The 27,222-nt window shown below is 42.5% G+C and overlaps 1 protein-coding gene across 2 annotated transcripts in view; it reads left to right on the top strand.

The window, feature by feature from the left end:
• LOC134541638 (protein suppressor of hairy wing-like) overlaps positions 1–22,020 on the top strand; it is a 65,005-nt gene extending 42,985 nt beyond the window's left edge. The window contains exons 11-14 of one of the 2 annotated variants that reach the window (XM_063385214.1): positions 7,061–7,134; positions 7,854–8,036; positions 19,882–20,011; positions 20,116–22,020. In XM_063385214.1, coding sequence (XP_063241284.1) covers positions 7,061–7,134; positions 7,854–8,036; positions 19,882–20,007 — 383 coding nt within the window. In that variant the 3' untranslated portion in view covers positions 20,008–20,011; positions 20,116–22,020. Of the gene's footprint in view, positions 1–7,060; positions 7,135–7,853; positions 8,037–8,541; positions 11,504–19,881; positions 20,012–20,115 lie in introns of those variants that run through there. The other variant, XM_063385213.1, reaches the window with a different exon arrangement.
• Positions 22,021–27,222: the final 5,202 nt, after the last annotated feature.

Raw genomic sequence — 27,222 nt, 5'->3', positions numbered from 1 at the left:
AGCTCTAGGGCAAGTGCAACATTTTTAAACTGTTTATTAAAGATTATGGAAAATAGCATTTTAAATGCTTATATAGAATTTACTTGAAGTTGTATAGCATTTATACATTTTTCAAGCATTTCAAGATGCATTGCTATTTTATGTTTCTCTGCCTTTTTTTTTCCCTTCAGTTAATACCTTAAAACAATTTTACAGTATTTTAAATATAGCTAACATTATACTTAAAAAAATTATGGATCTTAAATTGCAGTGCCCTTGGATGGGCACCAACTGATTATGTTTGGCATATTTGGTTATATGAAGACGAAAACATCAAACGGAATTAAATTTGTTGCTATGTTTTTGAACACGGCTTTAAACATCACCTACAGTGACAAATTTTCTTGATAAAATGCAGCAGAATGAGAAGGGAATTGTTGAACATTTGTGTGCTTGTTTACAAACTGTATGTGCCAAACTTGTATTATATATAGTATAATTAACGTTAACCTGATCCACACATGCTTTCAGTAGCAACATAAGCATTGTAGTTACCAGCATACAGGTTGCACAATTTATGCCAATTTTTAGTTTGAAAAAATATAGTGTGATCCTTATGTGAGTTTTTCACTTTGGGTTGAAAAAAAAAAATATTGCACTACAGTAGAACTCCAATTATCCGAATTAATGGGGACCGGGACCCATTCGGATAATCAAATATTCGGATAATCGGATTTTTTTAAAAAAAATTGCCATTGGAGAGAATAAAAGCTACGTTTTGATATTGCACTATTTTTTTATTGAATTAAATGAAAGAAACATGAAATTTTCACATGTTTTAAATATAAATAAAATGTACTTATGTACAAGTTTAGAAATAAAAATCATTGTTTTTTAAACATCTCCGTCAATGTAAGCTGTTTTGCGGTCTTCAACCGTTTTCGGGCAGCCAGGTCACGCATTCGCTTGACGGTGAGCAGTTGCAAGTGGTCACACTCGGGCTGACGCTCCATCCACTTCAAAGCAGTCTCGAGGCCGGCAAATGCTTCACTAGCTGATGGTCCAGCGTCTACTTCAACATCAGCAGAAAGTTCTTCTTCCACTTCCACTTCAACATCTTCTCTCACACTTACAACAATTTCATCGTCATTGAGAATTTGAAAACCAGGGTCAGACGTGTCACAAGCCATCCACTCTCCTACATCTTCAGCACTTACTTCTGTACAACCAGGAATTTTTACAATCATTTTTCTTATTTCCTCTAGTGACAACGCATCTTTATCATCATCATCCTCTCCATATTCTTGTTTCTCATTTTCTTCAGATTCTTTTTTTTTGTTCTTCTCAGACGGTAGGCCTTTCAGTTTATTCCACGCACGTCTTAGCGTCAGTGCCGTAACCAAACTCCAAGCTTCCGCTACCATGTAACAGCAGTCCTTTAAATTTATTTTGCTATGATTTGCCAAAACCAATTCTTCATCTTCAGCACCTTCGATCAGCAGTTTTCTCAGCAGTTGCCTTCTGTAATGGCGCTTCATTGTTTCAATAACAGACTGGTCCATGGGTTGCAGCAAACTTGTAACATTGGGAGGCAAAAACGTCGTTTTAAACTGCCCATTCTCTCTTTCCAACAGTTCTGCTGTAGGATGAGTGGGTGCGTTATCAACAATTAAAAGCATCTTACTGCCTTCTTTTCCCACCGATTTTTGGTGCTTTTTCACTTCAGGAATAAACACTTCATCATACCATTCGGTAAACAAAGCTGCAGTCATCCAGGCCTTGGGTTGACTTTTGTAGAAGAGTGGAAGTTTTTTTACGTTTTTAAATGCTCTTGGATTTCTTGATTTTCCTATCAAAAGAAGTGGCAGTTTATGATTTCCAGTGGAGTTGGCACAGTTAAGCACTGTAACACGTTCTTTACTGACCTTATGTCCAGGGGCACTAGATTCCCTTTTAGAAGCCAAAGTGGTTTTTGGTAATGCTTTCCAAACAAGGCCAGTTTCATCGGCATTATAAACAAACTCTGGATCATAGGATTCTGATGCAGTTTTAAATTTTTCAATAAAATTTTCAGCAGCTGCAGAGTCTGCTGAAAGCTTCTCACCAGCCAAATCTAACTCGCGTACACCATGCCTGAATTTAAAATTCCTTAGCCAGTCGTTACTAGCCTTAAAATATGAATAACCAAGCTTTTCTGCTAAGATTTTGGCTTTTTCACAAAGGATTGGACCTGAAATCGGATTTCCCATAGAACGTTGCTGCAAAAACCATTTAAACACGGCATCTTCCAAATTTTTGTTGGTTGCTGTCTTCATTGTTTTCCTGGAGTAACTTCCATCTTCATTTTCAAGCACCGAAACAAAGTTTAAAAGTGTTGACTTACTGTTTTTAATGTCAGAAATTGTTGCTTGTCCAACACCATAAATCTCAGACAACTTCTTACCCGTTACACCTTTATCGAGTTGCTCTATAATTTTCAGTTTGTCCGCTAACGATAGCACAACACGTTTTCTTTTCGAAGCCATGGTATAAAAACAATACAGTACATACGTATTGTACACGCACAAACAAAAGTAAGCCGTAGCGAAAGAGTAGCGTCCTCGAGCAAGGTCAATAGCACACTGGCTAATCAAAACAAACAATGACAGGTGCGCCGTGACTGCAATGCGCCGGAACTTGTCTTAACTTGCCGTTGTGCCTACACACGCGGGGGGAAGTCAGTGTAGGCACAACGGCAAGTTAAGACAAGTCAAGTCAAGACTTGTTTGTGATTCGGATAATCGGCGATTCGGATAGTCGGAGTTCGGATAATTGGAGTTCTACTGTATGTAGTTGAATGTGTGCTTAAAATATCTTACCTATGTGGATTTTTGAATAATATAACTCCATGAGTAAGTATAATTTGTTTAATCAAAATATTGCAGCAGTTGCATGAAGCTACGCTAGCGCAGTTATTGTGCTACTGCCACCTGCCTGGTCAGCTCCGGCAAATGACGTGTCTGCTGTGCAGGCTTGGCAAGGTAGGATGAGCAGGGGAGGGGAAAATCTAAAATAAAACCAGCCAGAAGCAGATCTATCATTCTGCCATCCGGGGCATTCAGTGTCACGTGAGCCAGAAACAGAAGTTTCTACCACTCACTCTGTGCACTTTATTTCAATATGCACCCCCACACTTCTGTAGACTCACTTGGATGAGTGGGCGGGGTGTGTGTTCTGTGGGATATTTTGGCAAACGGGCCTGTGTGTGTGTGTGTGTGTGTGTGCTGTGAAACGCCCCTCGTGTCCTTGTTATTACTATTTATTAATATTGACAAGATGTCGACAAAACAGGCCTTGGAAGTGGCGGGCAGAAAAGAAATAATTAAGAACAAAATTTTAAACATCAGAGGCGGACACGGGGTGGGTCCAACGAAAATTTGTAAACTCCCTATCAAGACCTGGGAGCATAGTGTGGATCGTTATTGCCTTAAGTAATAAAAACAAACAGTTACGTTTATAGGCATCCTTTTATTTAAGATCAAGGTTTGTTTTCAAGATTTTCTGTTACAAGCTATAATAATAATAATATAATAATATTAAAGAGAGCTCAATTTACCTAATCATTTGCCGACCCGGGCCGCGAATAGAAAATTATTTTTCCAACCCATCATTCTTAAGGAAACCGTAAAGTTTAACATTTTACAATAATCTGTAATCACCATATTAGCTTATCATTGGATAATCATAACCATTTCACATATACAATTTTGAGATGGCTGAAGAGACCAAAACTGTTAAACTGTTTCGAATCTGATATCTGAAATTGCATTTGGAAATTAACAAAAGAAACTTTCACTGGCACTCGCTCTCACGAACTGAAGATTTTCTGGCGGTTCGTAGCTGATGGCGAAAAGGCCGGGAGTGAGGGCTTCCAATGGCGAAACCACCAATTCAAAATTGGAGGTCGCCGGGCTTGCTTAGTTCCCCATGATGGTTTCTTTCTCTTTGGGAGGGGGGACTAGGACCCTGTCTGTGGACAGACCAAACCAAAAAAAAAATTAGATCTGCACCACAGACAGAACAAGGTCGGGTCAGAAAATGACCGCAAGAGAGACAAACTTCAAAAGGACCTAAGAGAGAACTTACCAAAACAGGGTAGAAGTTGTTAGGCACAGCCATGTTGCCTGGTAGGAAGATGGAGGGCGATGCGCGGGCGATGTCGCGGTTAAAAGAAAAAAAATATGCGGCACCAGACAAGAAATTTGGTTCGCGGAGAAACTTGGATAACTACGTAGAGGCTATGCTGAGATGACTAAAATAAAAAACCAAAAGGTAAATAGGGAATCATCCCTTTTCTGATCAGACTACATCTTAGTACTGTTGCTCGGCGTCAGCTTTGATTTAACTGGACGGAGCCCGAAAGGCGATCAGCGGACTACCGACGCGGTCGTTTCAGAGTGCAGAGCAAGAGTCCGCTCGCATGCGCGCCGCTTCACTAATTAAAACAAGGACTTCGTCCTAGAGGGTGGAGGGGCGTCGGAAACCTTCGGCAACTCTCGTCGTCCGGCCCGAAATGAACTATCGTAAAAGACTTCCCTCTGTCAGAGTTTGCACGCAATAAGGTCAACCAGGGGTGAGTCGCAGTACAGTCGACTTAAAAAAATTACCCTTATGTAACCAGTTTATATGGAAAATAAAATTATTTCCAAAAATAATTTTAAAATTATGATAAAATTAAAAATACGTTCCGAAATACCTAATTTCCGGCACAGCTGGATTGTTGTGTAATGCTAAAAGAAAGTTACACTTTGGTATTCGGTGGTGGGTGGGGGGGGGGGGGGGGAGAAGGATACTCCTCCACCAGTTAGATCAGCTCTAACTGGTGTGTTGTAGTGTCCTGTAGATGAGCATTAGAGGCTTGTTAGAGAGTGCTCAAATGCAAGTGGTAAGGCACATGCATGAGTAGCTAACCCATATGCGCATGTCCAGGTGATACTCGCACAGGCATATAATTTCGTAGTCGTGTTGGTGTTCTGAAAATAAAATTTATATGTTGTTAAACCAGCCAGAGAAAGAGAGCGAGTGTGTGTGTGTGTGCATGTGGCAGTGTTGACGGTTCTCCCCCCCTCTCTTTGTTGTAAATGTCTCGTGAAGGCACCCTACACAATTAACGTTTCTGTCTTGACTGGTGTTCATGATGCAACTGTGTCCAAACATTATTGTTTTTGCGTGAGATTTTCCGTGCTTTCAAATGAACATTCCATGACAAAACGACAGCTATTGTTGGTTAGATTTTATAAAATGAACTGATAGAGAGTAGCTTGCCGCCTCTTCTCGCTCCTTGGCAAAGGGATGGGTTGAAAAATAAAATACACTAGATGAAAGGGAAACAAGGGTATTAAAATAGCATTCTTCTCCTTTTATCTTTTTGTTTGGTAGTGCGGTAATTGGAGAGGTCTCCGTAATAAACAGACAAAGGAGAACCGAGGGTCAACACCAGTGCTGTATTTCTTACGCGCCAATAAGCTGAGACACGGAACACAAAGCCTTCACTTGTATTAATATAATTGTAGTGAAGACACATATATAGTGCTACCCTTATTCGAGGGTGACCCTTACAGCGAAAATGTTAGATTTTTTTTGCCCAAAGTTAAAGGTGCGACCCATACGCAGGGTAAATGCAGGTAAATATGGTAAGGATCCACATTTATTAAGTTGGTAAGACATGCTCATGCTGCACATAATGTACAGCTTGACGATGCCATCGTCCAATCTCATCTTTTCACAGCAGTTAATATGTCACTCACAGATGAGATCATCATTTTGTTGTTTTTTTGTGTGGTCATGGTTACCAAATAAACAAACATTGCTTGATTATAGAAACAAGCATGAAAATGAGTGTCACAGAAATTCTTTGGTTAGCATTCTTATGAACTTTGGTCGTCAATAAACTTGTTAATAGAATAAATTATTTTCTATCATCTATTTCTATTCTATGATAAAATAAAAACGTAAGTGGAAATTTCTTAAGAATTTTTTTATTGTATCTAAGAGATAGCATTATATGTAAAAAAAAATTAAGCATGATTTCGCAAAATTTGTTTAAAGTTTTGTCCATGAAACTGTCCTGTAAAATTTAACCAAAAAATAATTTCTTTAGTCTTTTTTTTTAATTACTTAGGATAAAGGTTAGTAAAATTTATATATTTTTGTCTGATATTTTTTCCATCTGAAAAAGTGGAATATGTAATATATATTTAGTTTTCAGCTTCATGCAAATATAGTTTTGTTCATTGTCAACTTTTTTCTGGTATATATTTGTAGACAGAATCTCTGAAAACTTAGAAAATAGGAAGGAATTTTCGAATACAATGAAGGGCAGTTTCAGTACCTATTTTTACAATATCCTTCCTGATACACAGAAACCATCATGTATACCTGATATGTACCACACTAAATTAACTTTTAAATTAAACACATTGTATTTAAAAATAAACTAAAGTTGTGCTCACTGTTTTTTGATACCGCCAATACCTCTGCCAATACCTTATGACTGGCATATTAAGGCCTGGCTTCACTTGCCATTGGGTTACTGCATTTTAATGTCATAATAGTTTATCAATGACAGTTTCATAGGATGTTCCATATCAGCAATAATATTAACAGAACTTAAACCAAAACTTCTCTATAACAAAAAAAAAAATTAACACCAGGACAAACCAAACATGAGTTGTCTGAAACCCATTATTTTAACATAATGTTTAAAACTATCCAGTGTTGGAACTGTTTGTGTGGTGATTTCACAAATAAGTTATTTCATATAAGAAGTTACATGAAAATTCACACACTTTGAAAAACAAGTTGTTAATGCCAAATTTCCTGCATTCAAAATGAACTTTAACTAAATAATTTTCAAGTTTGAAACTTCAAATATTATTGTTCTCTCTAATAAGTATTAATTTCATTAATGTGTATTTGATACCAATAACTTTACTCAGATTCATGATATTTACTAGAATCAGCAACAGCAGTGCCTCAACCTATTTTTTCTCGCAGTATTTATGTTGCGTCTCATGATGGCATGGTGACGGTGTGGTTCCAGAACTGCCGGCTTCACGGGAGGTGGCCTTACAGCTGGGGACTGCCAGCTTCGTCATTCCTCAGCCAGACCATCAGGTACTGGTGCAGTAATGTAGTGGTTGTCAATACAGTAGACTTCCAGTTGTCTGGAATCCAACTGTGCGGAATGCGTGATATTGCGGACGTAAGCCAAAATAGTAAACTTAAGCTATGAGCCTATAATTTTCAGCTAATGTCAAAACCGCTTTTACACTTTGCACGTAAGTGGTGTTCGGAAGCGCTTTGCGCGGATTGGGATTCCTCGGGATTATTCGGCGTGTTTCGGGATCTCTTGAAACGTACAGTAAAAAATTTAATTTGGCCTATATATTTGTGTTGAAATGTTCATCCGGACGTTCCTGCCAAACAGTATTTACTGCCAAACACCATCTTACAGATATATTTGTTGTATAACTTAGCAGGCAGGTATCCCGGGGAGATGCTGCCTGATGTCTGGCACGTGGAAAGTAACAAACTTTCCGGACTATCAGAAGTCTACTGTACCACGGTAGAACCCTGTTTTAATGTTTTTCAAGGGAGCAAAAGGAAAAAGGAAAAAGTTATAAGCAGAAAGCAGGACATAACCATTTAGCACTTGTCAGTGCTTGAATTTTATCGTTAATACTGTATGGAATATGAAAATATCTAATATGATTGTAGTCGTCTAATGTATGAAACTCTCAATGCAATAGAGGTGTCATGGAAATACCAAGACCATGAAATGTGTGGAAGACCGACTGATCAAGCATGTTGAACGAGCGCGGTGCTGCCGGCAGGCGCGGGCGGACGAGCGGGGGGATGCCACCGAGGACGCCACGTGCCGGGCTGCCCGCACGCACGTCACGCTGGGCGACGTGGTGCGCGAGAAGCAGCGCGCGGAGCCGCCCTCGTCGCTCGGGCTGGAGGACGACGTGGCGCTGGGCTCTGGGCAGGAGCCCGCCGCCGGCTTCATGGTGCAGGTCGGTGCGCCTTCTTCGTCTTCCCCCCGTTCCCCCCCGTTCCCCGGCCTTCCTCGCTACCAGACATTGCTCGTATTCCTCTATCGAAGGAGTCCTAGATTTGAGTACGAAAATGTCATGTCTGATCCCTCTTCTCCCCAGAAAATAATGTTAAAAATGTTTACAGTTTTGTTACAAGTTTGGAATCCCCAAATTCCCTGAATTTTCCAACTCTGACATCAGCAAGTTTTTTTTTTTTTTTTTTTTTTTTACCTTTCATGTAAGAATGGCACCACTCGGTTTTTTTCGCCCAATGGGGAGGATCGATTTAAATCAAATTTAGGTGAAAGCTTAGGAAAAAAAAAATGCAAAGTATGGTAAATATTTTTTTTCTTCTGATTTATATAGCTCATTTTCAATCTATACTTCCACTGTCCTGAGCCAAAACGGACACAGTTGTAGTGTTTGTACTGTTTTGTTGATGTGAATATTGACATTTTTAATTAATATCTCGTTTTTCTTACAGCAGTGTTGTGATGAGAGATTCAACATGTCTGTGGACTTGCAGACTCTATGGCTACAGATCTTCCGTAGCAAGCCAATCGTCCAGATGCCCCTAGGAGTAAATGAAATGCGTGTTGATTCCAACAATGAACTTTTCATAATATGTTAAAATACAGTAAAACCTCAATATACTAACAAACATGAAGGGACTGATTTTGGGTGTGTTTGTTATAGTGAGGTTTCTTTATAACGAGGTGAATTCAAACCTAACATCTTATATGTACTACAAAAATAAATAGCTGTATAGTTAATAGCGTTGAATTTGCGATGCTTAGGGCAGCTGCAGTCAGGTGAGTAAAATCTAAGCAGAATCTTAGCAGGTTTATCAGTTGGCAAAATACAGCGAAACCCCTTATTTACGTTACCGTTATTTACGTTTTCCCGTTATTTGCACTATATTCTTCAGGTCCCGTTTGGTTCCCATATAGTCCAATACAATACTTTCCCGCGAATTACGTCTCAAAAATCGAATCAATCCCGCTATTTACGTCACGAACAACCATAAACAACCAGAAAATACCGTGGAGCTAGTAGGCAATGAACATTTTAAATAGCAAAATATACATATTTTATAACATGAAAAGTTGCTTTTATTTCTAAACATGTAATAATTTAAGCCTAGGCGTGTAAAAGTACGAGTAATTATAGCAGGAGACAATCTAAAATGCACGAGGGAAAAACGTAAACTCATGAATGTACAAACATGGCTGCTTGTAAGTTCTGATACTGTATTTATGTCACAACTTAGCCGAAATACTGGTACGAGACATAAACTTCACAAGATAAAATGAGCGGTGTCTTGGTAACTGTTTTATACGTCTTTTATAATTTGGGAAGTATTGTACAGTTGACGCCATATTTTTTAAACTAACCATTTATTTCTGGGGATCGTAAATAATTAATTATTGGTATCAAGACATCATGATAAACGTAAACTTGAACATGTCACGGCAGCGAGAAAACTGGTGCGTATACCAATAAACTGGTATTAGAACTGGATAAAATTGGTACACGGGAGGTGGAGCTTATATTTTTTTCCGCTAAGCTCGCATCTATTGGTTGGCGGCTGATGGCGTCATGAGTCTGGGCGGAGCATAGAGTGCGCATGCGCCGCCGCGTCGTTACAGCAGCTGACCGAGTACAATGACCTTTCTCCGCGTTTGGCGCGCTATTGACGGTAAATATTCATCAATTTGCGGCCTTTTCTTAAAAAATTTTTTACTGTGAGCAATGTGTATGTAGCCCGTATTTGTTATAAACCCTGCCGGTTGCAACTGTATTTATAATTTGGAGAGGCAAATAATCTCCTTGAACAGCCAAAAAAGCAAGCAGAAGAAAATTTCAAATTTATTTTTTAGGAAGTAATCAGAAAAACATTTTGGCTTTCATTCTTTTTTTATTTTTGTCAAATGTGGTAAATTAATAATTGATTAAATACTAAAGTAAAATTTGTTGTTAGTGTGTTTGTACCTGCATTGTAGTATGTGCTATTAAACAAAAGGAAAAAAATTCTAAATAAGGTAAACTGTACTCCTTTTTATGCTTTTCCCTTTATTTACACTTTCCCGCTTTTTACACTTTTTTACTTTGTCCCCATGAAAAGTGCAAATAAGGGGTTTTGCTGTACTTCACTTTGCCTCAAGTCACGACTGTACAAGTCTGCTTAAATCTTTTGGAAAGGTTGAAATTTTTGCCTCACTGATTAACAGCATACAGAATTGTCAGTTTCGTGGTAAAATGTACTGTGTTTTTTTTTTTTTTTTAACACACGCAGAGTAATATGACACATTAAATGACACATTACAGAGATGTAAACTTTATTTTAACATTTCTGAAAGGCAGGTTTGTTTACGTTCTGAAAACAATAAATACATCACCGAAAGTTAAGTCTTGTCATAAACGATTGCACATGGTTTTTTCCAACCACCTAATTTGTAAGTAAACAAAATTAATCCATATAAACTAACCTCCAAAAGAGAAAATAAGTAACATTTCTTTTATCATGATTTTGGAAACATCTTTTAAACTCCCGCAAATTTTAGTTATGTAACACTTGTGCAGAATCTAAATTGCATTAAGTATTCACTATAACGATGACGTCGTCCAGGACTACGCCCCTCCTAAGCCCGATGTGACCCGTCCAAGGCAGCACCCCTCTCCCCCCACCAGCACCCTCTATTTCAAACGTCCCGCCGACGGCGAGCGTGTGTAGGTGAGTGTGTGTGTGTTGCGGCCATACAAGAGGCCAGTAATTAGAGTCGGTGCGGCTTCCCCGTAAATCCTAATTATTAAATAAGAATTGTCAACCTTTATTTTATCTTTTAATTCCCAAGGGTCGTATGTTTGCAGGTCCATTTTTCTAAACAGACGTTACAGCGCCACAAGCGACCGCTAAGAGAACTACCAAATTAACTTTTCATTATTGTAATTCTTTTATTTAGCTTTGTTAATTAGGTGGAAGGAGCAGAGGCAGTAACTTAATTAATACTGGTTTACTAAATGTTTATTCACATTTCATTGTAAGTAAAAACGTAAATTGAACAGCTAACGGTAACGGGAGCGGAAGGAGGCGCCATGACATCCCCTAGCCAGGTAGTCTAATCTTGGAACCGCCCGGAGTAGGACGCGTGCTGTACCTCGTCGCCTTCAATACTTGGTAAGAACTGATCATTTAGCATCCGGCCGTGTAATAATTTTTCTGAATCGCTTTTAACCGCTTCGAGGCCTACTCCGGGTGGAAGACTCTTTAACGTAAATATTTTTTCCGCTCAGACGGACTTTTGAAATCGACTGCGTTGCGAATCGTAGGTCAGGCCACGAGGTGACCTGGCCCTCCTCTAAGCTGATTCATGCCGTTGGCTTTTTAACCGCTTAATAAGTAAATATGTAAGAGGAGGGAGTGAATAAAACTCGGGTGCATTGAAGTCTCCATCTTTTCATTCTAACCACGTGTGTCCTTAAGGAGTGTATGGCGTGTGGGACGCCTAGAGCCCACTTGGGATAATTGTTTCATGGTGATAGCGTACACAACGCTGAGAGTGGGTGTTAGGGCCACCGTAGGTGAATAGGGTTGCGTGTCTCGCCCCACACGGGCGACGTCACGACCAGGAGAAAGAGTCTCGCCGGGTCCACGTGCCCACGAACCACGTGGTGGCGCCCACAACATAACATCTTATAATTCAGCAACCCAGTGCGATAGCAATTGGCGCCCAAGAGCGTGGGGCGAGACACAACGCGCGCCAGAACAAAAATCCGGGACGTGTGAGTTGGACGGTTTGGCAGCGGGAAGCGTGAGTTGTGCGGTTTTGCGCCGGAGCGCAGCTGAGTGGCCGGCCGGCCGATAACGGGAATTCCGCCAGGTCACGTGACCGTGGAATGCGCGCGCAGCACGGATAATAACAGCAGGCAGCCAGGGGTGGACAACAGACAATGCGAAGCGAGAGCGCCTACCGGGTCGCGTGACAAGCAACAAGTGAACTTTGCAGTGCGTGTAATAACATCTTAAAGCATGGCGTCGGTCAAGACCGAAGACGTTTTCAATCTGAGTGACTTGTATTGTATAAAGTGCGCACGCCCGAGACACGTTGGTGGGGTGACGGGGGCCACGTGGTCCGACACGTGCGTGTGTTTGGAACCGCGAGAAGCGAAAGAGAGTGGGGGAGAGCGCAAAACAGGCACGACCACGGTAGAGTTCCTCAAGTGTACCGCCAAAGGATGTGTCGGGCGGGCACGTGAGGGCGGCTGGTGCCGGAACTGCCGGGATTTAAGCACTTGCAGTGCGCGGACGAGGTGGAAGCAGAATCCTACAAGGACGGGTGTTTCACGTGCAAGCTATGCCGCGGAATAAGGAAGTCGCCCCAGAAGGACATGGCTCACGAGCGGGACGGCGCGGAGACCGGCCACACAACCTTCACACCACGTGGGAGAGCGATCCCGGTCGGGCCGGTGGAACTGCCGGAGTTCGCGGGAAAGAACTGCGACGACCCGGGAAAGTTCGTGCGGGTGTGCGAGGACCGGCTGGGGCGCTACAGGGTCCCGGAGGCGGAGTGGGCGGAGCGCGTGGGGCGTGCCCTGAAAGGAGAGGCCAAGACTTGGTGGGCGTTCGTCGGCGAGTTCGACATGGAGTGGGCGGAGTTCGTGCGGAGGTTCCGGGCACGCTTCGCCGACGTCCGCGCCGAGATGAAAGTGCGTGCTGAGCTGTACTGCTCCGAGCAAGGCCTCACGGAGTCCGCAGAGGCATTCGTGATCCGCAAGGTACGCCTCCACCGGCGCCTGCATCCGGCGGGCGACCCTGACGAGATCCTGGAGCACGTGGTCGAGGCCATGCGGCCTGAGTTACGCCCGCACTTGCGCCAGTCTTCCCAAGGACCCCTGGAGGAGTTTATCCGACACGCGGCCGCGGTGGAGCAGGACCTGAAGGCGGCAAAAACCTCTCGCACGAGCCCGACGAGCAGACGCCGACAACCAGAGAGCGAGGGCCCCAACCCAGCCGGCGCGCTGGTGCCATACCGACAACCGAGCAGCAACGCCAGGAACCCCGACCACGCCCAGACGGAGACCAGGGCCACGCCAGCCTGGCGGGACCGGGCCATCGGGGAGGGAGCCCCACCCAGATGTCAGACGTGTCCCGGGCCGGTGTACCACTGGCACAGGGAATGCCCAGTGCGGAACCAGTTCCGACCTGGGGGAGCCCGGGACGAGCCATCGGGAAACGGCCCGACGGGGGCAGCCAGGTAAACCGAGTCACCCCCGTGCAAAACTCCGACCACGCCGACCAACCGACACCGACTGTCGCGCTCTTGGGACACGTGAGCGCCGCCGAAGGAGACCTTATCAGGGTGCCAGTGGTAGTCAACGGGCGCGCCGTCAACGCCCTGGTCGACACGGCCGCCAGCCACAACTGTGTCGCGGCCAGGATCCTCGAGACGGACCACTTCGTGGCCCAGGCGGGCCGACTTCAGCTGGCCACCGCGGGGGACGCCTGCAACACGCGAGGCATCGCGACTCTGCGCGTGCGAGTCCGCGACCAGGAGTCAACCGCAACCGCCCTGGTAGTCCCGGGGCTGCGGGACGACGTGATCCTTGGGCTGCCCTGGCTGAGCGACCAGGACGCGCACATCGAGGTGCGGACGGGGTGCCTACACGTCGGGACCCAGGGACGGCGGACCCTGCACGGCGTCGGACGACCAGCACCGCCACCGCAAATTAAGGTCAGTCTCAACCAGTTCCGTCATGGTGTTCCTCTCGAGCACCATGCCGCGATACAGAGTGTGTTGGATGAACAGTGTCATGTATTCGCCTCAGCCGACCCCTTAAAACGCACAACAGTAGCGGAACACGCCATACCAACCTACTCGCATGAACCCATATTCATACCACCAGGGAGCTACGGACACGTGAGAAGACAGACGATATTGACACAGGTTCGTGAAATGCTGCGTGACGGGATCATAGAACCCACAGAGAGCCCCTACAATTTCCAAATTGTTCTCGCGGAGAAAAAAGAATGTAGTCTGCGCTTCTGCGTGAATTTTAAACCCATAAATAAAGTAACCGTAAATGCACCGCCACCCTTGTTGAACATGGCCACCACTGTTGCCGGGCTGGGGAATGCTAAGATTTTCACGTCTCTCGACCTCAAGTCAGGGTACTGGCAAGTGCCAATCCGCCTGGAAGATAGGCCTAAGACTGCCTTCACCATACCCGACGGCCGCCGTTTTCAGTTTTGCGCAATGCCCTTCGGCTTGCAGGACGCCCCAGCCACGTTCCAAAACATGATGACGAGGGTGCTAGGGGACTACTCGGGGGACTTCGCCGCAGCTTACCTCGACGATGTCATAATATGGTCACAGACGTGGGAGGACCACGCCCACCACCTCGCGTTGGTACTCGAGAGGCTTGCCACTCATGGGTTGACGTGCAACCGGGAGAAATGCCACATCGGCACCACGGAGTTAGACTTCCTCGGGCTGGTGGTAAATGAGGAAGGGAACCGGCCGACAAAACAACAGCTTGACACCATCCTAGATAAAACCCCACCCCGGACTCGTAAACAACTTCAGCGTTTCCTAGGGCTGGCTAATTGGCTGCGCGCATTTATACCGGGATTCTCCACGGTCGCGGCGCCGATGACGCAACTATTGTCCCCGAAAAAACCTTTTAAGTGGACCCAAGCCGCGCAGGGGGCGTTCCACGAGTTGAAGAACCGATTCCGCCAATGTCACCTGCTAGCCCGACTCGACCCGAACCGCCCGATAATAGTACAGACGGATGCCAGCCAAGAGGGGATCGGCGCCATCCTGTTGCAGGAGGGCGACGACGGAGAACCGAGAATCATTGAATACGCTAGTGCTAAGTTCGGCGAGGTCGAGCGACGTTATAGTGTAAACGAACGCGAATGTCTGGGCGTGGTCTGGGCGCTGAGGAGCTACCGGGCGCACTTGGAGGGGCAACATTTCACGCTACGCACGGACAGCCAGTGCCTGAAATGGCTGGCGACGATGCAAGGGCGCCGGTCGAAGCTTACCCGCTGGGCGATGCTACTACAGGCCCTCGATTTCACCGTGGAGCACGTCCCCGGCAAAAACAACGAACTAGCCGACGAATTGTCGCGAAACCCCGACCGGACGGTAGTGGCCTGGGACGATGCCGAGTGGGACGAACTGTTGCCCCCCGCAAGCAGGACCAGGGACACGAGCGCGAGGGACGAAGCCCCGCCCGCCGTGCTGTACCACATCAATGGGGAAAACTTCCCCACGCTACCCCCTGGGGCAGAGCTAGACGACCTGGAGGAGTTCGTGCGCGCCATACAGCAGGAAGACGAGGGCACGAGGAACATCACACAGAGGTGCGCAGAGGCTGAATGCGAAGGGTACCGGGTGGTCGACGGGCACCTGCAGGCCCGCCCGGCAGGAAGCCAGTCGGAGTGGCGGACGTTCGCCCCCCCGCAGTCACGTAGGCAGGTTTTTCAGTTTTTTCACGACAACAAACTCGCCGGCCACCCAGGCACGGATGAAACCGCACGGGCTGTGAGGGAAATGTTCTATTGGCCAGGGATAGGCAGGTTCGTGCGCAACGCCGTGCGGAACTGCCGACGCTGCCAGAGATGTAAGGCGCGGCGATTGGACGGAAGGGAGCAACAGATCCCGCGCTTACCATCGGAACCATTTCACACGGTCGCCTTGACCTAATGGGGCCGTACCCACGTACGCCCCGGGGCAAACGGTTCCTGTTGGTCGTGACGGATTGTTTCACGAGGTGGGTAGAGGCCTACCCCCTGCCAAACTGCAGGGCGGGGACGATCGCGAAAGCCCTGGAAACAGAGTTCTTTCCCAGGTGGGGATATCCGCGAGTACTACTCACGGATAACGCAACCCAGTTCTCCGGACGCAAGTGGGCAGAGCTATGTACGAAGTGGAGGGTTCGGCCGCATACCACCCCGTTATACCACCCCCGCGCAAACCCCACGGAGAGGCGGAACCAAGACCTTAAAACCCAAATGAGGCTACGAGTAGGGGACGACCATACCCAGTGGGACCAGCTACTTCCGGAAATGCTCTACTGCCTAAGGCGCAGGGTGAACGGGGTGACCGGTGAGTCCCCAGCCACACTGGTGCAGGGGCGAAATCTCCCCTTGCCAGGGCAATACCATGTTGAGGAGCGGGACCCGGCCTACGAGGCGGGCAGCCCCGAAAGGCGGACCAGGGTTCTAGAAGAATCCCGCGAAGCCGCGCGACGTAACCAGGCAGAACATGTAGAGAGCAGAACCCCGCGTACGACGAGGGCCCCCGTCAGTGTCGAACCGGGCCAGATGGTGTACGTCCGACATCACCCCCTGTCAGCACGCAGGAAAAACTTCTGCGCCGGACTGGCACCGAAGTGGATCAGCCCCGTCCCGGTCGTGGACGTGATTGGCCCCGCCACGGTAATGGTCAAGCTACCGGCGGGCCGCAGGGCGAAATACCACCGCGACGCGGTGCGGATGGCGGCCGAGGGAGGAGACAGCGAACAGCCCGACGACGGGGTCGAAGCCATGGATCCGGACGGCGGGGACCTAAGAGTCGCAGGGGGCCCAAGTTCCTCCACCCCCTCCAGGCATGACGACACCAAAGTCCGGGGGTTCCCGGAAGAGGGAGGCATGTCACCGGTCCGGGCGACCAGGGACGCCACGCCGCCGGGGGGCGAGGACACTAGCGGGGAGGAGCAGCTCACGCCTTTCCACGGATTCCCGCGGGACGAGGGGACGGAAGAGATGGGGGAAGAATACGAGGCCCACCCAATCATCGAGGAACCGGAGGACGGAGGAGAGGAGCCGGGGGAGGCAGGATACGAGGGGTCGAGATGGCCCCTGCACATGTCCCTAGCAAACGCGACGTTCCGAGTGGTGATTGAGGAGCCTGAAGAGCCGGAACCAGGGCCAAACCCTAGGACCACAGGGGAGGACGCCACGGGGGTAATCGCAGTAGGGTACCACTACAACCTATGATCACGCCGGCCGGCACCAGCAGTCCAGTGTTGCGGGCTGTACACGGCGGGGGGGGCCTGGAGCCAGGGCACGCTTCCAGCAACACCACCCACGTCACCAGGGTCGGCACGCGCCGTGGTTACGACGACCCCAGACGCAACGCGCAGCGGTCACATCGGGCTGCTTCAGGGGGGGGGCAATTGACGTCGTCCAGGGCTACGCCCCTCCTAAGCCCGATGTGACCCGTCCACGGCAGCACCCCTCTCCCCCCACCAGCACCCTCTATTTCAAACGTCTGCCGACGGCGAGCGTGTGTAGGTGAGTGTGTGTGTTGCGGCCATACAAGAGGCCAGTAATTAGAGTCGGTGCGGCTTCCCCGTAAATCCTAATTATTAAATAATAATTGTCAATCTTTATTTTATCTTTTAATTCCCAAGGGTCGTATGTTTGCAGGTCCATTTTTCTAAACAGACGTTACAGCGCCACAAGCGACCGCTAAGAGAACTACCAAATTAACTTTTCATTATTGTAATTCTTTTATTTAGCTTTGTTAATTAGGTGGAAGGAGCAGAGGCAGTAACTTAATACTGGTTTACTAAATGTTTATTCATATTTCATTGTAAGTAAAAACGTAAATTGAAGAGCTAACGGTAACGGGAGCGGAAGGAGGCGCCATGACATCCCCTAGCCAGGTAGTCTAATCTTGGAACCGCCCGGAGTAGGACGCGTGCTGTACCTCGTCGCCTTCAATACTTGGTAAGAACTGATCATTTAGCATCCGGCCGTGTAATAATTTTTCTGAATCGCTTTTAACCGCTTCGAGGCCTACTCCGGGTGGAAGACTCTTTAACGTAAATATTTTTTCCGCTCAGACGGATTTTTGAAATCGACTGCGTTGCGAATCGTAGGTCAGGCCACGAGGTGACCTGGCCCTCCTCTAAGCTGATTCATGCCGTTGGCTTTTTAACCGCTTAATAAGTAAATATGTAAGAGGAGGGAGTGAATAAAACTCGGGTGCATTGAAGTCTCCATCTTTTCATTCTAACCACGTGTGTCCTTAAGGAGTGTATGGCGTGTGGGACGCCTAGAGCCCACTTGGGATAATTGTTTCATGGTGATAGCGTACACGACGCTGAGAGCGGGTGTTAGGACCACCGTAGGTGAATAGGGTTGCGTGTCTCGCCCCACACGGGCGACGTCACGACCAGGAGAAAGAGTCTCGCCGGGTCCACGTGCCCACGAACCACGTGGTGGCGCCCACAACCTAACATCTTATAATTCAGCAACCCAGTGCGATAGCAACGATGTGCATTTTCACAGGAACCAGATGTAAAGTTGTGTATGTGGGATATATGAGAAACTTTGTAGGCGGTGTTTGGATCATCGATTAATCAAAGTGCATTTTTTGTTAGCTAATGTTGGTATACATTGTATTTAGTTCTTTGGAAAATCAATTGTAAGATGGCAGTATTTATTAGCTGAACCTGATATATTTACAAAGTAAATGGAAAATATATGACGATTCCACAGAAACTTTTTGAAGATTTTTCATTTTTCCTTCGCTGTAGCGGGTGTTTTTGGTGGAACTATGAAAAAATACTTCATTATTCAGAGATACAATTACAGAAGGTTATATAGCATTTTAGCGGGACATAACAGCTTCTTTATTATAACGAGGATTTTCTTATAAAGGAGTTCATTGTACAAGGTTTCACCTATTTTTGTTTTAAAAATAGTAATTTTCTGATATTTGAATTTTATTGTTTGTGTTTGATATCTGGGTTTGCTACATCTGGTGACAGTTTGTTAATAATATAGCAGCCAGTCAATCAGAAGACAGCTTTACATCGGATGGCAGATTTAAATATTTTAATTTAAGACATTCTTCTGTGACTAGACACCATACTGAAACAATGTAATTAAAGCATCTCAAGTTATATCAGTGGTGTTAACTGGTTAGCTTAGCTTAAGCGTCTGCTGCACTAATGATAGTTAATTGAAATTGTTAAGCATGATAATATGAAATACACAGGGCAATTCCTTATGGAATGGTATTTAGGAGTGCTACTTAAGTGATAGAAGTACGCAGTAAGTTTTGACAAACTCCTAAGTCATGTCATATTTATGTGAAATTAAGTGATGCCAAGGGCTTAATTGACGCATTACAGAGATGTAAACTTTATTTGAACATTTCTGAAACGTAAGTTTGTTTACGTTCAAACAGTAATTTGTTATTTTCTGAGTGAACTATTTTATGGAAAGTAAAAATTGAATACATAATAAGTTATATCACTCTAGACCTCAGAGGTCCTTTCATAAAGTTTCCCTGTTCTGTGATGAACTAACTAGTCGGACCAATTGAACCCTGAAATTAAAATAATTTGTATGCAGAATAATTATTATGTGTCACGGGAAACACATATGTGGCTATTGGATACTGAGTGAAGCTACAGAATTTGTGTTTATTCATTCAAAAACTCTTTTAAAAGAATTTTGCTAACTTATATCCAGCCAATCATCCAGCCTCGTTCAGTCTAGCTTAATTGTAAGTAAATTTGTAAAGTAATAGACACTGTAATAAAGGTTTTATGTGTAATTGTTAGTTGTGTATGTTCTCATGCTGGAAATAATCTGTGCAAAAATACGCAGTTTGTTTTCCTTGTTTTTTTTTGCAAAATTGAATATAAAGTTAAACAACTATTTTTTCAACACACTGTTGTTATAATTTCTTTTGAAATCCTCAAATTACAATTTATTTTACTCAGTAGATAAGTCTGGTATTGACGCGTAGTGAGTTAACATACGTGCTTGTGTCTATTTAAATTTAAATGCTTGCAGGAAGATCTGCCGATAACACATTACTTCTACCAGGATGAGCCAGAGTTTCAAATTCTCCTTCTTGACCCTATTGACAGTCCTCAGGAGTTCGCAGAGTCCACAATCAACCTGAGGGATTTGGAGTGAAGTGGTAAGATGTTTTGGTTCAGTTGTGTCCTGTCATTATGAAAACGTTGTACAGTGGAAATTTAGTTAATACTTTAACATTTCTTTGTCTTTTTTTTCTCTTTTCAGCATTGCAGTTGGAGGATGTACAATTTTTACAACTCTGCATTGAAAAGTATATTGTGGCCATACTCCTTATAATGTTATAATTTAAGATACTGGAAGCTTTAAATGAAATATATTTATTATTTTGTGTAAATTGTAATATATTCCAGGTTAATTTTTCTTGTAAAAAGCCAGTGTGAGCATTGGACATACTTTACCTAATCATTATTTACTTAAAAGTTTAATTACAATGATCTGTATTAATTATCACATTTTAGATGTTTACTTCTGTATAATACCTATTTATCTTTTTAGTTGAAATTAATATTTTAGATTGTAAAATTAAACTTATAAAGTAGATTTTGTATTATGTTTGTGTTGACAGCAAGCAACATAACATGTTTTTTGACAGTTTGTATGTTGATAAAATGTAGTATTTTTTATTTAAAGTACAAATTTTTATCCTTTTCTCATTTTGTACTCTGACAAAAATTATGTTTAGCACACTGATAGGTGAGTAGAATTTTACATAGTGACATATTTCTTAGCACAAAGTTGAGCCTTTTGGGGCTATTATGATTTTGACTTTGAATAAAATCATTTTGATAATGAGCTTTGTGTTTGTATAATATACAGTAGCCAATTTAAGTATTATACACTAAATTATATTTAATTTTTGAAACATACAAACATTTAGTTACATAGTTTCAAAATTACAATATAAGTAAGCACCTTATAACAGTCTTCTGTGGCTTTTAAAATTGACTAAATTATGCTGCCCCCCTCCCCCCCCCCCCCCTTTTTTTTTCATGAGAGAATATCAGCACTGTTGATAGCAGTTCTCCATTATATGATGTTATACCGTGAAGGTTGTTAAAGGGACATTTGTTTACTAGTGCAGAAATTAGGTAACAGTTTTAAACTGAAATCTTTTCATTATTTTGCATGTATATGTATCTAAGAGGTGTGTGCGAAGAATAATCAGTTTTTTAGTTCGAATTGAATGCAAATACTAATATTCTCAATTTTTAATATCAAATTTGAATAGTAAGAATGAGAATTAGAATCCCATAGGGAAAGAGAAAGTAGATGTGTAGTGTATTGGCTTCTGTGAAATTAGATAAATACTAGTGGTGCGCCGATGCGGATACCGATGAATCGTAATCGGCGATTATGGGTACTTACCGATTAATCGTAATCGGCGATTATCTTAACGATTACTTTGCCGATTATTTACGTCCCGGCGTAATTAAGTAGGCTTATACCGTGTAATATTTTTGTTACGCATTTTAGGACGAAATACAGTAATATTTGTATATATTACAAAATTCATCTAACTCCGTCATATCATAATTACAGATATTTCGTTAAGTTTAATAAATTTTGCCTCGAACAATAAAAAATACATTTTTCTTACACGTTTATTTACGTTTCGTCTTTTGTTTAGTGGCCTTGTACATTACCTATAGCCAGAGACGCAAAATAGATGGCACGCAATCAAAATGCCACAAACAGTTGCAGTGGATTCTATGACAATCGATCTTTTCGAGTCGTAGTAGCGGTTCAAAATCGTGGTCCCGATACCTTCTAGTTTTTAACAGTGTTTTACAAACTCATTATGGGCGTCTTTGGTAACATTATCCGTTTGTTACTTGTATGTGACGTGAAAAGTGAAAAAGTATTTATAATTTTATAAATTCAGTCAACATAAATAAAATCACGTGTGCTAGAATTGGTTTTTAGTCATTTTTATATAATTATAGTGAGATGGCGAGTAGGGAGAAAAAAAGTGAAGTGTGGAAACATTTTTCTATAAACTCAAGTGAACAAAATAAAGCAGCATGTTTACATTGTTAAACGGTAATTTCTTGATGCAACCTTATGTGATAGTCGATAATAATGCTAGTTTTCTGCAACAAAAACTTACCCATTGTAAATTACAATTATTAGACTGTAGTTCAAGTTGTTTACAATATCAAATATAAATAGAAGTTAATTTAATTTACACTTTGCAATGACTTAATAGTGTATTTTATATATTTTTATACTGTTATTATAACTGTATTCTCAATTTTACCTAATCTTGTTATTAAATTCACATGGGAATAAAAAATTTTGTGTGCATTATTATTATTACACTTTAAAAAAATTCTTCATTATAAACAGTAACTGAATCGTTATCTGCCGATTATTGCTCTCATAATCGGTAATCGAATCGGTAATCGGTAAAGTCATATCGGTGCACCACTAATAAATACTACTAAATTAAATTAAAGTTGAAGGTTAGTTGAATAAATTCAGCTACAATAATTACATGAAAATATTTAAATTATCAAAGAAAAATATTGGTATTTAATTATGCAGCCATCCTAATCTAACTTGACCTAAACTAACCTTTTATTTCAGTTTCTAGTCACCCTATTTTCCAGACCCTTCTACTCTACATATTGATCCTGAACATTTTCTTGAGCTACAAAATACAGTGAAATCGAATCCATTTCATGAAAAACGTGAATCTTTTATTAGGTAAAATGCTGTATTCCAAAATTAGTGATAAAATGAGCTTATATTTACACATTTAAACCCTAGTTATTCACACATTTTTGTGGTTAACTGCAGTCTGGTAAACAGTATTTTAGTTCAGCAATATTATCAACACAATTTCTGCTAGTTTCATATGGAATCCAAAACCATTAATTAGGTTTTGTAGTGTGTTTTTGAGTTACAACATCTTTTTTCTCATAGAAACTTACTGAAATTAAGCTGCTACTGTATCACATGGTGTTAGATTGATTGTGACTATCGATATACTGTGTTGAAACTATGGCATTCTCTTTTACTGGCCATCGCACTAGAGTGTGTGTGTTTTGTGGTGGTGGAGTCCATTTTTGTTGATGTTTATTTATTTTTTCCCTCTATTGGCGTATGTAATGAAATGTAGAGTAATATCACTTAAAAATTAAGTTTGAAATAACAAATATGCCGTATTTTGTATAGTTCCCGCAGTTTTCCGTTACCATTTAGCAAGACAGAATGGGGGAAAAAAAAATTAAAATACTTATTAGCATGTTAAAAGTCACTTGTTCATGTTTATGAATATGAAATCGCATTAATACTTATAAAAAGGGGATTTATATTGCACAAACAACTTAACCTCAACAGTGAACATTGATATAAGTCAAACTCATAAGGTATGCTATGTCAAATATTCATAAGCTAAAACAAATATCCGTTATTTTGAAGTATTAGTTTGAGATTGATTCGAATAAAAATAAACTAATTGTATTCGTTTTCAAAAATTCAAATATTCCCACAGGCCTAATATCTAATCAAAGTCATACATAAAAAAAATTGGTTGTCTGTAAAGTCAGTTTACGGATGATATTTTAAAGTGACGTCATAACAAAACATTGATAAAATGATTGCATACTTTTATGAATAAAATTGAATCATTTTTATTGAATTATCACTATTTTGTATGGATACAAAGCAGTGAAATGAAATCTACCATTTAATTGATAAATTTACTTTTATTTGCACTCATTAATTCAAATATGTTTATTACTTTAATGAAGAGATTATTTTAAATATAACTTTTATACATGTTTGCTATTTAACTTCTTCCAATCTGTGTTATTCTGTTAAGGATAGGACGATGATAGGAAAAGTAGGAAACGAATGGGAGTGATGTGAAGGAAAATAGCTTACCCAACACCAAGATGCAGTCAAATATATATTTGTGCCACGGACTCTGCAGCAATGCTAGGAGGAACGGGTTAGCAAAGAGCAATGAAAATGTTACATTGAAATGCATGAAAACAATTACGCTACGGACTCGGTCGCAATGCTAGGAGGTTCAGGTTAGCAAAGAGCAATATAAAATGAGCGTAATGGGACACAGCGCAACGGGACAATGTGCATAATGGGACACTTTTTCGTGCGTGCAGCCAGCGTTCATCGATTAATTAGATGTTACGTCAAAAATTCACAAATCCAATAATACATGACTTAATGGAAAATAATCTGTCGAACATTACATACACACAAACAAAATTCATTTTTTTATGATTTTATGTAAAGTTTTTAATAAACTAACAGTTGGTTTGCTTTCTTCTTTGATAAAGCCTTCATTGTTTGGTGCAATAAAATCAATATCACAATAAATGTACACACATAATATAGTGGTCTTCCAATTGTAACTCTACTATCCTTATTCAATCTGAGATGTGGTAATAAACTTCTGCATGTTGTAGGGTTGTGCAAATATTTGGTAGATTTCAATTGAGTTATTCTCTAAATGAATGTCGATGAGAGGACAATTTTTGATTCAAATGAATATTCCAGTGCTTAACAAATATTAATTTGGTTAGTAAATTATTGCTTTGCTAGTTTGGAGTAAATTATTACTCTATTATCTAGTGAAAAATCAAATATTTAAATAAGTAGTTTGAAGTTGTTGGAGGTAAGCATAATATCAGTTCAGTTGTACATGATGATTGACGTGAGGGCTGATCGCGCATTGCCGGTGATTTCGAGATGTTAACTATGGGCGCCACCACGTGGAAGGGCACGTGGACCCGGCGGAGTCTCTCGCTCAGGGCGTGACGTAGCCCAAGTGGGGACGAGTTACCAGCCCTTTCTATCCTAGCTACCCAGACCTGGCCCGCTCTAGGCGTCGGGCACGCCACACTCCTAGACTCACTCACCACGTGATTAAATAAGTACTCACTTTATATTTATTTTCCAGATTTAATTTCACTAACACGTCTCTCTACACGCCCGTTACACGTTACACATTACACGGTTAAAAAGCCTGAGGCACGAATCGGTTTAGGTGAAGGCATGGTCCGCACACGTGGCCATGCTGCAAAGTTTACTTATTACACGGTGATGAAAAAAAAACTCGACTGAGACAATTAATTAATTAAACAGTCCGCTGACCGAGAGCTGCCCCGAGGATGACGTACGAAAGAGATTCAGAAATAATTAACGAGACAGAATTACTTGGTCAGTGCTGAAGAAGTCCCCGGGGTGCTGGCGCGTCTGCTCTCGGTCAGTGATGAAGATGGACTGGGCTGAGCTCATCGCTCGCAGGTGGCAACATGGCGCCCTTCGCGCCAACACAATTACCGTTACTATATTCTACGATTCCGTGCCCCGGCGAAAGTTGAGTAAATTACAGATAAACATTAAAAATATATAAAAATTACTGACAATGGAAAGTTCGTTACTATTTACTTATTTAATGACAATTTATGTAAAAGCATTCCTACCCTCGTCCAAGTCCGTGCCTGTTCGGGTCCGCCCGGGCAACGTCTATAGTTATTTAAGGTAACCTATTTAAATTAAAGAAAACACAAGTAAATTGCACAACACTGGGGCAAAGACGAATGAAAACAAAAAGGGTTTACAAATAATATTAAAACGTAGCAAATTAGGGGTGCGGCGCACTGCAGCTAAGCGCCCTCTTGCCGGGCTAGACACACACGCACACACGCACGCACGAGCGGGAGGTTTGAATATAGATGGTGGTTGGGCGGTGTCGTATCGGGCTCAAAGGGGCCGCAGGCCCGGACGACGTCAGACGACTGCAAACATAAGGCATCCTGGATCAGACGAGCTCCAACGTATGTTGACCTACTCTAGAACAACTTAAAATACAATGAAGATCTGGAATAAAAGGGAGATTTGAATTTGTCATTCTCAAATATAAGATGACTTGGAATGCAAAAATAAAAACACTATGCGTGGAAGAAATATTTAATATGTAGTTAGGGGGATAGTAAATTTGAAGGTTACACAAATATTTCAAACACTCTTAATTATGCTTTAAAAATAATCTGTACATACTAGGGGTGTGTGAAGCTTTGGGAAGTCCAAGTTGTCGAACTTTGAAGGTATCGGACTTTTTCCGTAGAGCAGAATACCTTAAAAGCTGGATTATTTTCTTTGTTCATGCTACAAATAACATTTGCGGTATTGGCTACCTGCCCTTTGAAGTGAAACTTCTTTGGGAGTGATGAAAGTAAAATTTTAAGGCCAAAATGCAATGTTTTCATGAAACGTTGTAAAACATTTCAAATGCAAAAAGAATATAATAGGTACTTGGCCAAAGAGATATAAGTAGAGCACTATGCTGTATATGTTGCTCGGATCGTATTCGTTCTCTTTGTGCAATGATTCGTTCCCTATCCAATAAAAAAAAAATAGAACCGACTAGGAGATAGCTGAACGAAAGAATATGACAGTGAGAGTGCACATGTGCTTGTTTCAGAAGACAGATATAAGTATCCTATACAGTCTGCTGCGAGTGTCTTGAGTTTTATATTTGCTACCGGCGCGCTCGTGTTCCTCCTTGTTCAACCAGCAGCGTAGAGAGCGCTGTTGAGACAGTTCCTGCATTTACCACATAGATAGGGCTACTTGTTATGAATTTCATATTTCGTTCAGAGATGCATTATTGAATGCTAAATAATTATTGATATTCTGGGCAGGTATTTTTAAGTGAGTAATAATTTTGTTAATTCATGAGAAAATTATCTTAATTTTTTCTGTTGTTTTCTCCCTTACGATATATGTAGGAGTTACAGTTTGAAATTGTGAACTAAGTTCAATTTCTATCACGTGTACCGAGTTACTCGCACTCTTTTTTTTTTTTTTTCTATAGATAACCAATCAAGCCATTAAACATGGGCCAGATTCATGCCCCTCTCAGCCCCCCTTTCCTTCCACTTCTTTCCTTTAACATACTAACTGCTGCCTCTGGCAATGTTTATATGACAGCCTGGGCATTTATCTTCTGCCTAGCTAACAAAAAAGGGGAAGGGCGGTCCACTCACGTCGAGCTCCCCATGAGCAGTTGGAGTGGGAGGGAAGGCAAACACGTTAGGACTGCCCCAGCGATACAGTGCAGTATTATTTATGTTTCAGTAAGCTGAGAATTGGTTTATAAAGACTTTGCTTGTGTTCGTCAATTCTGGAATGACCCATTTTAGGGGTGACCCTTACAAAAAAAAATTTAAGATTTTATGCTTTAAAAGTATAGTTGCGACCCATTTGCGGGTAAATACAGTATATGCTGCAATAACTTAGCCCCCTCCTATTCCCCCACTAAAACAATACAAAGGAAAT

Source organism: Bacillus rossius (assembly GCF_032445375.1).
Source record: "Bacillus rossius redtenbacheri isolate Brsri chromosome 4 unlocalized genomic scaffold, Brsri_v3 Brsri_v3_scf4_1, whole genome shotgun sequence".
Lineage (NCBI taxonomy): Eukaryota > Metazoa > Arthropoda > Insecta > Phasmatodea > Bacillidae > Bacillus > Bacillus rossius.
Note: the sequence above shows the minus strand (reverse complement) of the source record. Positions and strands in the feature narration are given on the sequence as shown.